Source organism: Podarcis tiliguerta, assembly GCF_965153285.1.
Source record: "Podarcis tiliguerta genome assembly, chromosome: 6".
Lineage (NCBI taxonomy): Eukaryota > Metazoa > Chordata > Lepidosauria > Squamata > Lacertidae > Podarcis > Podarcis tiliguerta.
Window position 1 is genome coordinate 15,751,615 of NC_139539.1, and position 17,065 is coordinate 15,768,679.

Genomic DNA, 17,065 nt, shown 5'->3' on the forward strand with positions numbered 1-17,065 from the left:
GAGGACACAAGTCGGGTGAGGAGACAGGGGGGAGTCCCCTTATGAAAGTGAAAAGTCTTGAGCTGAGTTAGTAGAATACTGCTCATGGCAAGCTTCCCTGGGAAAGGTATGTCAGACATGGGTGTCACAATGGAGAAGGCCCTGTCCGAGATCACCACCTACCTCACTTCTGAAGGCAAGAGAAATCACTGAAGGGTCTCTGAAGAACATTGCAATAGCCAGGCTGGTTCTTAGCTATGGTAGTATTTCTCAGCTTTAGTTCCTAAGTGGCATTGTTGACACCTGTCTATCTCAAGAGACAATGGAGTGCACCTCCAGGGGTAAAGTCAAACCACTGCATTAGCAGCACCAAACTGACCTCCCCAGGACACAAGCCTGGGCAGGGTATATGGAGGTCCTGGGCTGCCCAGAAGACAAGACTCCTCTCTTGGCCTCACTGATGTCTTCCCAGGGAAAGCAGAGCTATACATTAGAGGTGTTGGGTAGTGGTGGGGGACACCTCTGGTGGGGGACACATCATGCTCCTTCTGAGGTAGTTCACCCACCTTTGGTCCCCATCCTGAACTCAGCTCTGAGCACTCAACAGTGGTCATACCCTGGGAATGGCTTCAGCTGGCCAACTAAAACAGGTAAGGGTAGCCATTGGATCTCACACTGTCTATGCATTAGGGACTTCCCTTGTATCTGAAGACTGGCTCTGGCAGATTGAGCGGACAAGACCAATGGCCAAGATGGTGGTTTCTGCACATGCTGTAGAGGGAAGTAAGGGACAGGTGGGGCTTGCCAACCTGGGAAGGAAGCCCATCTAGGAGAAGGAAAATCTGATCCTAAGCCTCTGCTGCCTTGTGGAACATCTTCAGGAGAAGAAAAGACTAAGAAGTAAACCCTACATACCAATCCAGATTGGAGTCCCTAAGGCGGTTGGATGGGGCCTTGTACACCTCCTTCTGGCAAATCCTACAATGGTACCTCTTGTTACGAACTAAATTTATTCCGGAGGTCCATTCTTAACCTGAAACCATTCTTAACCTGAGGTACCACTTTAGCTAATGCGACCTGCCGCCGCACAGCCACCACACGATTTCTGTTCTCATCCTGGGGCAAAGTTCTTAACCTGAGGTACTACCTAACGTGTTTGTAACCTGAGGTACCACTGAATTCACAACATCCTTCATGAGGATGCAGTGAGAAAGATAGCACAGGCCCTTTGCAGAAAGACCTCTGAATCCTGTTAGGTTGGATAGGAGCTTAAAGAAATCTTAACCCCACTTTTCTGCTCTTATTAAATTTTCCTTGGAGCTATAACATTTCCCCGCTGCCTCCATTTTTGAAAATAATACACCCCAAATCTAGGCAAGCCTGTCAATTACATTGCTGTCTTCTGTTTGTAGTTATCATTGCTACGAGGGAAGGAGAGGAATTTCACCTTGCTCCATGCCCTTGTGGAACAGATCTTCTTACATGAGCCTGATTTGGCTACATTTTCTCAGGAGTTGACAGAATTTAAAGCTGTTTCTGCTGGTAAGAGGATTGTTTCCCTTCCCTCCTTTCTTGCAAATATTGCTTTTCTCAAAACACCCATTTCCATATTAGATATGTGTGATACTTATCTGGGTTCACCATCTGACTTCTTTTCTGCTTTGCCACAGCTTCCATCAAAGGTCTCAGTGCTGAAGTTGAAGGTATGTAAATATGGTTTCAGAATTCACCGAAAGCATTTTTCACACATTGTGAAGTCACCTGGAACTGGGTTCCACCGTGTTGAGCTTATAGGTCTCAAAGAGAAGAGCTTTTTGGGTTTGTTTGATTCTTTAATAATAATAAAAAAAACACATTCAAACTACTGAGGGGGGTGGTTGCCATGGCAATATTTTAACCTGTCATGTCTCTGCAAGGGAATTTGAGGAGAAATATCTAAGTTATGGCCATGAAGTTTCCAAATTGCGCATAGAGAAGTCAATTTCATTTTGCCTTAAACCAGTGCTCCATTGACCTTTAGAGGAGGTATGGGAGGCAGAAGAAACTTAGTGTGTTTGAGAAACAAAGACTCGGGAAGTAATTTAAACCAAAACTTTGAGTTAGGCATTGAGATAATGGAAATGTGCAGCAAATCCAGATCTGTCCTGTCTCCTGGACTAACAGGTAATGTGTCCCCATCCTGGCTCCAGTGCTCTCTGCTAGGCATGTAAGGAAGAGATGCTAGTGTTGGCCAAGGATGCAAGGAAAGTTCCTGAGACATCTTGTTGGCTGCTGTTGAAAACAGGATGCTGGACCAGATGGTGCCTCCAACAGAGGGCTCTTCTTATGTCCTTACAGAAAATCTCTCTGGTCTCATTCTGAAGAAGGCACCCAAGTAGTGCCAATCCCTGCAGGAGGCCTACTGTGGAGGTGGAAGGAAGCACGGTCTTTATTTTCCATTGCTCAGTAATAGAGCACCTGCTTTGCGTGCATAATATCCCAGGTTCAAATCTCCAGGGTACTGCTGCCAAAATACTTTGCCCGTCAGAGTAAATCGTACTTCTCCAGATGGAGAAACTGTCTGACTGGCTGGCATAAGGCACCTTCCTATGTAACTTTATGATTGTCCTCAAAATTCCACTCGGAAAGATCTACTAACAACTTTAGTTTAGATTTCAGAGCCCCAAAACCTTTGAAGATGGAACAGTCAGAAAGAATTCAAAGAGGCATGTGTGTGTATCTTACAAAATGTATTACATGCAAGAAAGATTAGTTAATTAACCAACCAACAAAATAATTTACCATTTCCAAGAATGCATCCTGTCAGATGCCGAGAATCAAATATACAATTGCAGTACTTTTACCTTAACTATAAACTTCCTATAACGTATACCAACATATAATCAATTATTGTATCAGCAATATATCAAATTCCTTTATAATAATATGTATTATTGGATTCCATTCACACATTCCAGCTGCCTTGTTTGGATGTCTCTGAATGTTAGTTTAATGATCCCTATACATATCCAAATTTTCCTTACTAATTCCTTTTTAATTCCAGCTTCTTTGGACTTTGACTTTTCAAAAAGTATTTTTGGAAGTGCAAGGATTTCTGCGTTTCATATTTTTGAATATGTATTTGGTCCCAGTGCTTATATCCAATCCCACTTGAAAAGGGACCAAATTTGCTGGCCAAATGCAAGATAGAAGTTGGGAGAGCTATGAAAGAGAATTTCAAACCAAATTGAAAAACCGTAAGGTTTGATGGGAAGACTCCAGTTGACTGATTGCAGTGAGATATTGATCAGATGCTTGCAAGTAACCAAAGGCATAAAACTGTCAGAGAACTTCAAACTGGGGTGGGGTGGAAAAGATCAAGAAGAAAAAGCAATGATTTGGGGGAAAGCCAGTAGCCTACTTTATTGTGTTGTACAGAAGGTATACTATGCATGTTATGAGAAGCCCACTATGGACAGTCCTTTTCCAATTTTGATGGCTACTGTCTTCAAGTGTTGAATAGGATATTGCAGGGAGAAGCACCATATGCTCAAAGGACATTCTTAAGGGTTCACATTAAGCTATCATTCTTCTTTGATTGATTGATTGATTGATTGGTGAGTGCATGCGAAGTATCAGCTCCTGAAACAAACAGAATGAATAAAGTCAGAGCAGTGTGATAGGCAAAGCGCCTCATTTTCTTCCTCTCTGTTTTGTGATTAGTTTTACGGAAAGAATTAGACAGCATTGCTGAGTGCAGAAGACTAATCAAACCCAATGTTATCAAGGCAGGAGCTGTGGAGTCACAGTTCTACAAAGAGCTGAAGGTAATTGTGGTCAGGATTATGTTTAAATGGGTATATACCATGCAGAATTTCAGAGATCAGATGTGAAGGGGTTTTTTGGATGCAGGGAAAGAAGGGTTTATGACAAGAATGGGGAAATTTTGAATGTGTCCCTACAGCTCCTTGCGACTCTTCCTGGACCACCCACCCTCTTTCCAAGTCACACTTCTCACAGTACATTTGCTTTCTGGAATGAATGAATAACTGAACTGAGATAATGCATTTTGCTTGCTTAGATGGAGGATAAAGAGGCATGGACAGATTTGCATGGCTGAAATGTGTCCTGCTGTATGTAGGTATGGGTCACATCCACCGAGCTGCCCATTTTTGCCTCTGGCTTTGCATCCTTCATGGTCTGTGTCCCCCAGAAAATTCCTCTTGGGGGATTGCAAAGTATTCCCCACTCCTCGTTCACAGAAACTCGTCTGCAAGTCACCAAAAAAATGAAAAAAACAAGCAAGATCTAGACCACAGACTCTGGGATGTCCACTAGTGATATTTGGCGGCCCACCATGCACTCAGCAAACCTCTTGGATTTTGCCCCTGCCTGGGACTCTCTGCACAGAGGGGCAATCTGACTGGTCACGATCCATGTCAGTTTGACGCCATTCATGTTAGATGTTGTAGATTCCTGTTCTAGAAAGTTGCATGGCTACAACTCCTAGCATGACGTAGCAAAAACGTTAAAGAGAAGGAAATAAGTATCCAATCTCTGTTTGGCTATTTTCCTCATCTTATGACTAGCTTCAAGTTGTCACACATAAGAAGAAAGCTTGAAAGCCTCACCATCACTTGCCAGAGCAAGGAGATGCTGTCAATTACCCTATTGCTCCAGGAGAACATGTTACTGCTAAGTTTATGTTCCTCTAAGCCCACCATCCAAGACATCACTGCAGTGGAGCATTTTCCTTCTTTGTCCAGGATCTGAAGATGACCTGTCATGCAATTTGGTATAGCCAAGCCAATTGTCAGTCTTGATCAATAATCCTCTGCGTATGCCACAGACTCATGTCTATGTGATTGTGTGTTGCCAATTTCTCCTCTAGCTGTAGCCATAAGCATTTCTTTGAATGCCACACCAGAGGATTCTCTGACCTTGAGGAATAGCATTTCAGAGGGTTATTAGTGGAATTGAATTTATTATCTATTTACAGCCCAGTTCATACTTCTACCATGGTGAGATAAGCAGCTGGCTAGCATGTGTCAATTTGCTAAAATAAATATCATCATCATCATCATCATCATCAAATGAGAAGAGAAGAAAGATACACAGCATAACAATGTTTTTTTAAAAATTAAAATACTATGGCTGCAATCCTAGTACCACTTACCTGGGAGCAAGCCTCACTGAATAGAATAGAACTTACTTCCAAGCAGATGTGGTTGTTATGATGATGATGATGATGATGATGATGATGATGATATTTATACCCTACCCATCTGGCTGGCTTTCCCCAGCCATTCTGGGTGACTCTCAACAGAATATTAAAAACACAATAAAGCATCAAACATTAAAAACTTCCCTAAGCAGGGCTGCCTTCAAATGTCTTCTAAAAGTCAGATAGTTGTTTATTTCCTTGACATCTGATGAGAGAGCATTCCACAGGGTGGGCGTCACTACCGAGAAGGCCCTCTGCCTGTTTCCCTGTAACTTCACTTTTCGCAGTTAGTTAACAGCCAGAAGGCCCTCGGAGCTGGACCTCTGGTTAGGGTTGTTAGCAGATAACATGGCGGGCTTGTGCCCCTTCCTAGTGCTGGTATGACATTAGATATTTGAACTCCTCTCAACTTGCTGCTGTGTGATGGATAGTTAGTTTAAACCTGAATGGGGGGCCCTTTACAGTGTGAAGACTAGATTCCCTTGTGGGCAACCTTCCAGGAGCTGGGGCCAGTGGCAAAAATGGAAAGCTGCATCTTTTATGGTAGGCTACATTCCTTCCAGGGATGCGGGTGGCGCTGTGGGTTAAACCACAGAGCCTAGGACTTGCCAATCAGAAGGTTGGCAGTTTGAATCCCCGCGACGGGGTGAGCTCCCGTTGCTCGGTCCCTGCTCCTGCCAACCTAGCAGTTTGAAAGCACGTCAAAGTGCAAGTAGGTAAATAGGTACCGCTCCGGCAGGAAGGTAAACGGCATTTCTGTGCGCTGCTCTGGTTCGCCAGAAGCGGTTTAGTCATGCTGGCCACATGACCCGGAAGCTGTATGCCAGCTCCCTCGGCCAATAAAGCGAGATGAGTGCCACAACCCCAGAGTCGGTCACGACTGGACCTAATGGTCCCGGGTCCCTTTACCTTTACCTTACATTCCTTCCACACGGAGGCCACACTCACATTTCTCCATTCAGGTGAGCAAGAAGCATTCTCCCAGCTCATGGGCACCTTCAAGCCAGGCAAAAGCATGGAAGGAGGCTGCAGAGCACACCTGGTGAGGAGCGTGGATTGAAGAAGGGCATGGCCTGAGAAGAATCCTGACAGGGAAGGTCTGCAGGATGGCCTGAGGTTCTCCACTCCTTGCTTAAGCCTTCCTCTCACCCCACCACTATGATGGAGAAGTTAAAGGAGTGGAAGATGCCTGCATGTGTGTGTGTGTTTGAGTGTGGTGCATGTGTGTGCGAATTCTGAACATTCAAGTTTGACTCCCTCCAACCCAGTGTTTGTGATCTTTTTTTATTGATGTTTGTAAGTGGCTTTGAGGTCGCATTAGACTTTAATGTGACACTCATTCCAGATTGTGCTTTATGTTTCAGGATTTGATTCAGGCATATGAAGGCGACCTTTCTCAGTTATTTAGAAGCTGTCAAGAAATGAAAAAGGCCTATCACAACATACTGGTACGTTTTATTTTAAAATATAAGTGTCAAATAAGCTGTTTTCTTATCAACAGTGACCTCTAGAAATGCAGAGAAATATCACCTTTGACAAATACAATTCATAGTGCAGCGTTTAGGCTGCATTCTTAAACACCCATTCTAGGGAGCGAACTCTTGAGAACAGTGCACTTTTGAGTAAATGTGCATTGGATTAGGTACTTATTGAAGGCAGCAGTCCTGCATACATGTATTACATGGGAGTAAATCTCATTGCATATAGGAGGCATTTCTTCTGTTCCACTAACTGTGCTTAGGAATGCACCATCTATGTTTTAAATCAGATTGCTGCTGTTCATTTAATCAACTTGCACAGTTTACCTTACCGTGTCTCAGTGCTTTTACAAAATAAATAAATAAATAAATAAATAAATAAATAAATAAATAAATAAATCTTAATTAAAGTAACAGGGACTTCTAGCAAATAACACTAAGTGACACAGACAGAAACCTTTATTGTATGGAGATTCCTAATGCATTTCCTGAATGAAGAGACTCTTTGCATCAACACTTATTATCTCTGAATTTCCTTTCACGGGTGATGAATCCAATTAAAAAAAATATGATGAATGCATGGCTAATGCAAAGTAGTATGCAAGAAGAAGGATGCAAGACAATTCTCCACAATTTTCCAGCTGCGGTAAATCTCAACGCATTGCACTCTCTCTGCACATCTTGACTGAACATGCTGTACCTACTTTATGTTTCAAGTTCATGTTCTCGCAGTGTCAATGACTGGGGTGAGGCCACTTTGGATGTTGCCTTTAGCAATGTGAGAGCTGCTGCAGCAAAGCTCCAAAGCCAGTGTGGTGTAGTGGTTAAGAGTGGTAGACTTGTAATCTGGTGAACCGGGTTCACTTCCCAACTCCTCCACATGCAGCTGCTGGGTGACCTTGGGCTAGTCACACTTCTCTGAAATTTCTCAACCCCACTCACCTCACAGAGTGTTTGTTGTGAGGGAGGAAGGGAAAGGAGAATGTCAGATGCTTTGAGACTCCTTCGGGTAGTGATGAAGCGGGATATCAAATCCAAACTCCTCCTCTTCTTCTTCTTTCTGCTCTGTTTGTCAGTGGAGGAAGTATGGATGATGAGCTTGCAGGGTGGATGCTAGTTATTCCATAAAGAAGAAAAGGTGCTCTAAATATGCTCTCTTCTTTATTACCACTCCATGCAGCCCAAGGATGAACTCTGATGTTGTTGGGAAGAGGTTCCAAGGCTAGGATCTGGTGAACCCTGCCTCAGATCACACCCATCATGGATGTTCATGGCTCTTACTTTCTTCTGTAGACATCTGAGCCAGCCTGAGATGGCTAGATTTCACCAGGCCCTTGATAACCTCCATGGTGCTTGACTATTTAGACTGTGAGCCAAAGTTCCCAAGCACAATTCAATCCTTTGGGCTTGGAGATCAAACATAGCTTTCAAACCTCTCTAGTTGACTCCTTGAGTGTTGCTTGGCTGGAACATCTCCTTGAGCTCCAGTGATGTTTCTTGCTTGTTTAGATGGAGGACAGAGAGGGCTGTGAGAGTATTTGTAATAATTAGCCTACTGTAAGATTCACATTTGTTGCCCCACCCACTTTTGCCTCTGCCTCTGCCCACCACTGTTATGTGGCCCCTGGAAACCTTCACATAAGGCCCTGTGGCCTTCAGACTGGAAAAAGTCCCCATCAGAGGCTATGCTCCATGTCCTTCAGAGACTTATCTGGTTGGGATTGCTCTGTATGGGAACAAAGGTTATGAAAGGTGGGAGAGCAGGTGGATCTCATTACCGCCTCCTTCAGTCTCTCCCTAGTACCTGCAAACTCCTCCTCCTTTCCTGGGCATCCTGCCAAGAAAAGACTATCCTGGTTCAAAATGTTTTGCTCTGGGGAGCCCACTGGGGCAAGAGTTTTCCCGAGAGGTGGTTACCTCCTGGGACTATGACCCAAAGCCACCTCTTGGACCACAGCAACTCCTCATGTTTAGGCGAATTCTCCCATCTGTGGTTTTTAATGTTGGGTAAGGTTTCAGCTCCCACGAAAGCTCTCCTGAAACTCTGTTCATTTATATGGTTTTCTCACTGCATGGGTTCTTCGATGTAAAGTAAGTTGACTGCTTACACTGAAGCTCTTTCCACACTGCGTGCATTTAAATGTTTTCTCCCTTGTGTGGGTTCTCTGATGATAAAGCTTTTTCTACACTCCATGTATCTCCATGCCTTTCCCCACATCACATGTACTGAGGATGCAGCCTTGGATCACAAATGATAACTCTCAAACCTAATTTGCTATGCCACTGTGTAGCTACACTTTTTAAAATAAAAGACAAGAGAGACACTGAAAAAGACCTTGACATATTCTTATGAAAAGGTTATTTTCAGTAAAACCTCACTAATTGCATTTTTCTGGGTCCAGCATTGCTTTAATCTTCTGCTCCTGTTCAGACGATGCTCCCAAATGCTTGAGGGGCCTCACCATCCCTTTCTGTAATGTTTTATGTAAAACTGAGAAACAATCACCTCTCTACATACACATTCTCATCTGCAAATAACATTGAATATGCTCTGCACCAGAAGCAGCTTCCTAGAGGGAGCGGGGCTGTTTTGCCAGCTTCCTGGAGGGTGGGTCACTGTTGTTTACTGAGAGGAAAAGGGGACCATGGTGTGGACATCAGCATAGTGCACTGGCAGGAGTGTTGGATTGGTTCGGCTGGTGCATTTGCACCACGCCAGACTCCCTGATGCCTCACCCATCCTCCTCATAGTAAATATCAATAATTCACCTGCCAGGAAGCTACTGCAGGGTCTCTGCCTTACTCAGCAAGCTCTTTCTGCTCTGCACCTTAAGGTAGGGTTACCAGACATCCCCAGTTCCCGGGGACAGTCCCCGGATTTGCACATCTGTCCCCGGACAAATTCTGTCCCCAGAATGTCCCCAGATTTGCAAATCTGTCACCGGGAAACGTGGTAGCGGCAGCCTCAGCAGCCCGGAGCCAGCCTGGTAGCGCAGTTGGCTCTGGCTGGCTTCGGGAGCTGCTCTCTGCTGTGGCATCCGCCATTTTTCCTCTCCGGAAGTCCCTGTATGATGTTTCTTGTGTGCAGTTTTTCTGCCAGGCAAGGTGCAAAGCAGTTCTTTCACACCCTGTGAAACATAAATGTGCAGGTTTTAAAAAACTAGGCTACGGCGCGCTGCCCCCTGCGACTCCCGAGCCTCCCCTGATCTCCTGCCCCCTTTGTTTGGACAGATCGGGGTAGGCTCAGGAGTCGCAGGCGGGCGGCTGTTGCCCATTTATGCTTCACAGGGTGCGAAAGAAGGGCTTTGCACCTTTATACAATATGCATGTGTGCTTGGGCCCAGGGTCTTTTGCCACACCATCCCCACTACTGACTCCCTGTTGCTACTCAGCTCCAAAAAACTCCCCCCAAAAACCACAACTTGTCCCCGGATTCATTGAAAAAAATCTGGAAACCTTACCTGAAGGCTGCAATCTTGCGCATGCTTGATAGGAAGCCAATGCTATGAAAGTCAACAGAATGCAAAGTTGGATGGATCTGTTGATTTCAGTTTCTCTCTGTTTCATTTCCCCCTCATTTCTGCATCAGTTTATTTTAAAAATTCTCTCTCTCACACAAATTATTTGCTTTTTAAGTGCATTTTTCTTACTATGCGCATATTTGCAAGCAACGTTCTTGAATGATCACATTGTTTTCACTCAAATAATGGAGACCTTCTTCACAAAATTTGGAGAACTGTGAATTTCCAATGATAGGTGTGTTTCAGTTTGTTTATTGGTTCAGGAAGTATCAGTCAGGCTGATCCAACCCCTTCACATCACTAGTGGGTTGTATTTCCATTGAGTCTCACTGAGGTTTACTTCTGAGTAGCTGTGCCTAAGTCTGCACTATGAGTTATGACTAATCTTTGTTGGATTCTACCTGGAGGCTGTGATTTTCCACCCATTTCAAATGGGTGCTTAAAAATCTGTTGCAGAACACTGACACAGCAGCTGTTCAGAAGCTTCAAGCCATATCATTACTATAGCTTTTGAATTAAACTGTGCAACTACAGACTACTATGTTACAGCCTTTGAGGTTGTACTCTTCTGGCTATGGAACAGCCTTCCCAGAACAGAATTACCTGGTGGTCATTTTGGTGACTAATGACTACTTTTTTTAATTAAAAAAAATCCACATTTTAAGCAACTAGCATTCTAAACAAAATCTGGATGGGGTTTGTCTAAATTGTCTTGCACAATTTTTCTCCACCTCCCTTCAATTTTTTAATGCTCAGATTTTTTTATTTTATTTTTTTTGCTTCTTGGATTTGAACATTTTGTTCTGAGTGGCTGTGGAAACACAACCAGATGGGCAGGGCATAAATAATAAAATTATTAATTATTATTGATAGGATGCTCATAAGGGACTGTTTATAAAACAAGCAGCCAAGCAAGCACATGCATTGGTTGGATGTGCTACTCTTTCCGCTGAACATCTATAGCAAACAGAGTTCCCAAGCCTGTCAATACTCCTAAGAGTATCCCACAGCTATTGGTAGCAACTGCATTATCAACAGTGTAGATAAATCTATTGGTTGCTGCACTTGTTACTCCCCATTTTTGGGGTATGTGTGCGTGCTTCATCATAAGGAGATATGATGGGATTAACATCTGATTCGCGTAGGATTGCCTTCAATTTACCCCGCTGGAGATCAACACCTTCTAGATGTTTGGTCGTTAGCTGTAGAAATAGTATCTTTTCTTCACTACTGCTTAATTATTGGCAAGCCTTTCGTGGGCTGTGTTATCATCTACAGGCTTCCATCACCCCAGAGGTGCAATTAGGAGCTCATTGTGAGAGCTATTGATTAGTCACTGATAGAGGAAGTTTACTTGATTGGTGAGTGAATTAGATTTGGAATGATTTGTGACTTTTTGCTTTGGGTCCCTGTAAGAGTCTGTTGTCAGATTATGCGTTTTATTGATACGCCAAAATAAAGAGAAACAGAGCAAATGAATAATCAATTGGCCATCAGAACAAAGGATAAGGAGACTTTGCTGAAACCATTCTGTGCAATTGATGATGGGCCGTAATGCAACTTCGCTTAAACAGCAAAGGAACAAATTCCATAGTGTGAGTTTGCTTTTTAAGCAATGCTGTATGGTTATTTGATGAGGGATCAGTAGTGAGGTTCCAACTCGGTATGAAGGAGAAATTTGATTTCATCTGAAGCAGAATCTATTAAATTCTCACTTTCCAAAAAATAAATAAATATGTGAACCGAAACATAGCTACCTTTCAAAATTTGCACTCATCTGAATTTTGCTATGCAGTTCGTCAAGTAATGTTTAAAAAATGCATATATTAAGGGCAATACAATAAATAAATATATTGGTGAAAGCATAACAAAGAAATACATTATATTAGGGCAAATTGTTTGGAAAAAATGTGTACATGTGTACATGTGTACAGTGAAAACTTCATATAAAATGTGTTTATTAGGAGAAATTTGCACTAAAACACTGATGATTTTCATGAGGGTTTTTTTTTATGGCTGCAGAATGTGGAGAACTATATTTCAGATTAGAAAAATAAGAAACTGGGAGAACCAAAAGTGACAGATCCTTCCACCCTGACTTCCAGTTTCTCTGATTCTAACATGGGCATGCCACAACAGCCCATATATCTGAGAAATGCTTTTGCAATCCCTCTCCACCATTTTTTCTCCAGACAAAATATACCCAACCTTTCCTTATAGCGATTGGACTCCAGGTCCCTCACCATCTTAGTACTTATTTGACTGTATTGAACAGTTTGGATGTTTGGAATTATGTATTGTTTTATGTAACTTCTTTTAGTGGTCACCATTTTTAGGGGGAAAAATCCTTTGAACAAATGGCATATACATTTTCTCTTGAGATAGACTCTGCACACCCTTCAGCTGGTTTGGATGGTAATGCCAACTGGAGCATATGGGAATTGTAGTTCAATAACATCTGGAGGGCACTAGGTTGAGAAAGGCTGTTCTGGACCCCTAAGAGCTGTACCTCAATCCTCATCATCCCACCCATATAATGCAATTGTGAAAAGCACAGAGCCTCCACCAGGAAAAAGATGGCAATATTTCTTTCCACCTCCCTTTTGTTATCCTAAATGCTTGGGGCAGAAATTGCAGGTTAAGGTATATAGAATGTTGTAGATGTAACCAACGACAGACAGAGATAGCTTTTCCTTATGCTGCATCCAAGAACTGGGCAAATTCCAAGTAAGGATTTAATGGCTAACTTGTTAACTCTGGCCAAATTGTTCTTTATCCAAATAGCTTTAAAATGTTAATGTGATTTTCTCACTTAGGGCAGTGGATTGGTTGAACAAACTGTGAGAAACAGATGAAGTTGACAAGTTAACTATCCTGATTTTAATTAGGGAATGCATTGAGGATACAGGTGTGCTTATATATTCAATAATAGTATCCTCTTTCTGAATTACTGGAATGATAATCGAAAAGGAATTTGATGTGATTTAGAATTTCTCAAAGATTATATATTGCAGGTGTAATTCAAGAGTAAATCCTTGCTTTAAATTTTTGTTGTGCAAATGAAATAAGATAACTGCCCATTACTCTATTTAACACTTAATCCCAAATAGTGGTGGAAATAATTTTTAGAATCTAGTATTCTTTCAAATGATGCCTGGGCTCAAATTAGGGTGCCTCTCAGGAGAAGGGAAATCCATCATTGTGAAACAGTCACCAAAATGACCTATACAATGGTGTGTGGTCAGTGAACCAGGAGGACTAGGCCAGTCCCCTAAATGTTTCCCTGGCGCCTTGTTCCCAAAGCCTCAGAAGCTCCTGTCCAGCTTGGGAAGGAGGTGCGACGCTCACATGCACAACTTTGTGACATCATGCACACATCCTCCCACAATCATCCTCACAAGCTGGTGCCTCTGGCCCTAACTGTTCTGCTATGAAAAATTTCACCACATAGACTCAGGTTGTATATATGTGTAAATAAACCATATATCATATAGACACCACAGTCACCACTGTGCCTCATTTCCAAAAGGAAACACAAGCCCTGGGTGAGCGCCTGGGACCCCTGGAATCTCACACTTGCTTGGAGATTTGTGTGGCATGCAACAATATGTATCAATAAGGAATCAGTACATGACATCTTAGAAATGTAGAGGCAATTGTCCTTGTTTAAGTGTGTTGGGCCCTGTATATTTTGATCATAAAGAGGCCTGGTTCTCACTTTAAGATACATGTGGGAAATGCAGGAGAGAACACAGAGAATGGAATAGCATTTCTGCAATGTGGTGGATCTGCTTATCTTGACCTTCTTGCCATCAGTTGCCATCCTTATACCATTTGTATTCAGGGTGCTTCCAGCAATAAATTCTGCTTGTAAACCATTTGGGTTTCGCTTTTTGTAACAGAACCTTCCAACACAGTTTAAGTGCCATTTTGCTTCCTGGGCCTTCATTGTGACAAATCCTACACTCACATAGAGAAAGGCTATATTTCAGCTCGTCACTCTTGCCTGATCTTTCCAATCCACAATAATCTTTACATGGCTCATATGTGAATAACATTAAACAGCTAGTCATTATTATTGTTATTATCTTGCAGGTGAAATTTGGGGAAGCAGAAGATCGAGACTCAGAAGAGCTTTTTGCCTGGATTTCAACTTTTATCAGTGATTTCAGAAGAGTCTCAGCCGAGATGATACCATGAGTGCAGTCACTGATTCGGCAAAACTGAACAGTGTTGCCTTGAGGGTGTCGGCAGAAATCGGATGATTTGTGGGGTTATTGTTTTAGTCATTTGTACATCAATGAATTTCTGCTTGAATGTAACTTTCTTAATGACCTTGCAGACCCTGTGCTGAAAAACCACTGCTGCCAGGAAGGCCCAAATGGGATTTACAATAGTTCTTCCAGCTAGAGGTAAAGTAAGGAGAACAGGACAGTTGATTTGTTATCAGGCCTGAACCAGTCTCTGAATGTAAGCTAAGAACTTCCTAACTTTGTGAAAGACCATGGACTATATGTGATTTGCCACTTTCTCCAATGTGCTGCCCTTCAGATGTTCTGGAGCTGTAGTCCAAAAACATCCAGAAGGCATCAGCTTGACAGAGTTTTTTTCAGACACAGAAGAACAGTGATGTTCTACTGTAGCCCTTTATGGGCCACCTTTGGTATAAATTATAGAAATCTATCACTTTGCCCTTATTGTATGTGGATATCAGAGCAGTGCTTTCTACTGACCTCAGGTATCCTGAACTAGAGAAAACAGTATCCACGTGTACAGGTGCCCTCAGTGCTGGCCCTGGACCAAAGAGTGCCCCAGGTGAGGAGCATCCTCAGTGGCCCTCTACTGAATACCATTTTTCTGACTGCATTCATAGCACAGTTGATTAAAGCATAGATTGGATGCATGGCTTGTCCCCGTCATCCTAGCCCTGATCACACAGATCACTTCAATGCAAGCTGATTCCACTGAATGGGCAACTGTTGTTTTAAAATGTGCTCATAATAAAAATAAACAATGCTGCAATGCTGATCACGAAAGTAAGTATTTCCATCTTTTCAAATGAAGAAAAATTGGTTGAATTACTGTTGTTTTAGCTGTTGAGTTCCACCCCCAAGCCTAGCATCCTAGGTCAGGGGTGGAGAAACATAGTCCTGGGGAGCAGGAAGATTTTGTGGCAAAGCCTACTGGGAAGAGTTGTTGTGCTCACTAAGCCTGAGCTCTTTTGTTCCTTGGAATAAAGAGTTCACTTCACTGACATGTGAGTTATTGCTGACCAGCTCCCAGTTCCCACCTTGACATCAGGTCTAGGGCTCAAGACTTCCTCAAATCTCACTTGCAGCCATCAGCATTTGACTGCCAACATACAGCAGCAGTCAATGTGCGATAGATGTGCAATACATTTCTCATATCAGGTCAACTTAAAATTCACAAATACATAACAGTGAATTCCAAACTACAGTGGTACCTCGGGTTAAGTACTTAATTCATTCTGGAGGTCTGTTCTTAACCTGAAACTGTTCTTAACCTGAAGCACCACTTTAGCTAATGGGGCCTCCTGCTGCCACCGCACCGCCGGAGCACGATTTCTGTGCTCATCCTGAAACAAAGTTCTTAACCTGAAGCACTATTTCTGGGTTAACGAAGTCTGTAACCTGAAGCATATGTAACCTGAAGCCTATGTAACCTGAGGTACCACTGTATGGCATTGCATTTCAGGTTTGTTGTTTGCTTAGTCATCCCATGCCTGGAATGGAAATCAATCCAGTGAATGTGATTGGTTGCTGTTGGTTTCTGTCTGCAAACAGTATGCAACTGATGACCTTTCTTTGTCCATTGGCATTGTGTTTCCTTTGCACTGAAATGAATGGAGTGGAAAAACGCAACAAGGTCACTTATGCACTTAATCATGTAGGTTACATAAATTCAAACCAGTAGGCGGTGAGATGAATAGCATAGTTTTGTGTGGAAGACGAATTGCAGTGGAACAGCCACAGTGTCGCATGCAATGGATCCAGGGTGGAACAGAAAAAAAGCTTGGAGTGGAATGCCCATCCTGGGCTTCCATTTAAGAGTAAGTATCTGGATGAGGTCATGGCTGGTTGGAAGGAAGAAACCTTGAAGAGGAGCACCTTGAAACTAAAGATACATTGCAATGTCTCATTGTCGGTTCCAATTGCATGATATTGCCCTACCTTTTTAAATTAAAAAGAGAGAGAGGCTAATACCAGTTTTAGCATAGTTCACTGTCGGAGTGATTCAATATAGTATTGTGTTGATGGAAGGGGCAAAATGTTAGGAACAGAGGCAAAAGTTACAAAAGCAATTAGTTTCACAGAATCGTCACAATGCATTTTACAGCTAACTAACTTGCCTTGCTAAAGAAATTTGCACTTCCCCCAAATATTCGCCAGTTTGAGTGTTGGTTTTAATCACACAATAAATGGAAGGACGGCAAATTGCCTGTGAGATCAGGGGGAGGGGGCATAGGACTTGCAAATGAACAGAGAAAATTATTTTTATCGTGTGAGTGGAAAAGGGTGTTACATGTGCTATTTATAGGGACTGGGAAAGGATAACTGAGAAATGTTGTTCTGCCTTGTCTTTCTACTCTGCTCCTGAAATAGGAAGAATGAACCTCAGCCGAACAATGGGGCAGCTGCTAACCCTTAGATGTTCATGCAAGATAGCACCTCATTGATTTGGTGCCTATTGGGATGGTTGGAAATGGAGACTGCAATCTTCATATTACCATCCAAAACCCCCAAAACATAGAAATTCAGCAAATTCTGTTTCAATTTTTAAGCCCCTTCTGAAAAATTGTCTGTTCTGTCAGGTAATTAAGAATGCATCTTTTCATAATGTCGGATTTTCATTTTTGACTTTCT

General features: G+C 42.6%; 1 protein-coding gene across 3 annotated transcripts in view; it reads left to right on the forward strand.

Annotated features, from left to right (window-relative positions):
• The window catches only part of LOC310680319, a 70,956-nt gene extending 55,739 nt beyond the window's left edge, over positions 1-15,217 (forward strand). For 2 of the 3 annotated variants that reach the window (XM_083446871.1, XM_083446873.1), the window contains 5 exons: positions 1,392-1,521; positions 1,650-1,682; positions 3,682-3,785; positions 6,547-6,630; positions 14,277-15,217. In XM_083446871.1, coding sequence (XP_083302997.1) covers positions 1,392-1,521; positions 1,650-1,682; positions 3,682-3,785; positions 6,547-6,630; positions 14,277-14,381 — 456 coding nt within the window. In that variant the 3' untranslated portion in view covers positions 14,382-15,217. Of the gene's footprint in view, positions 1-1,391; positions 1,522-1,649; positions 1,683-3,681; positions 3,786-6,546; positions 6,631-12,997; positions 14,217-14,276 lie in introns of those variants that run through there. The other variant, XM_083446872.1, reaches the window with a different exon arrangement.
• The last annotated feature ends 1,848 nt before the right edge of the window (positions 15,218-17,065 follow it).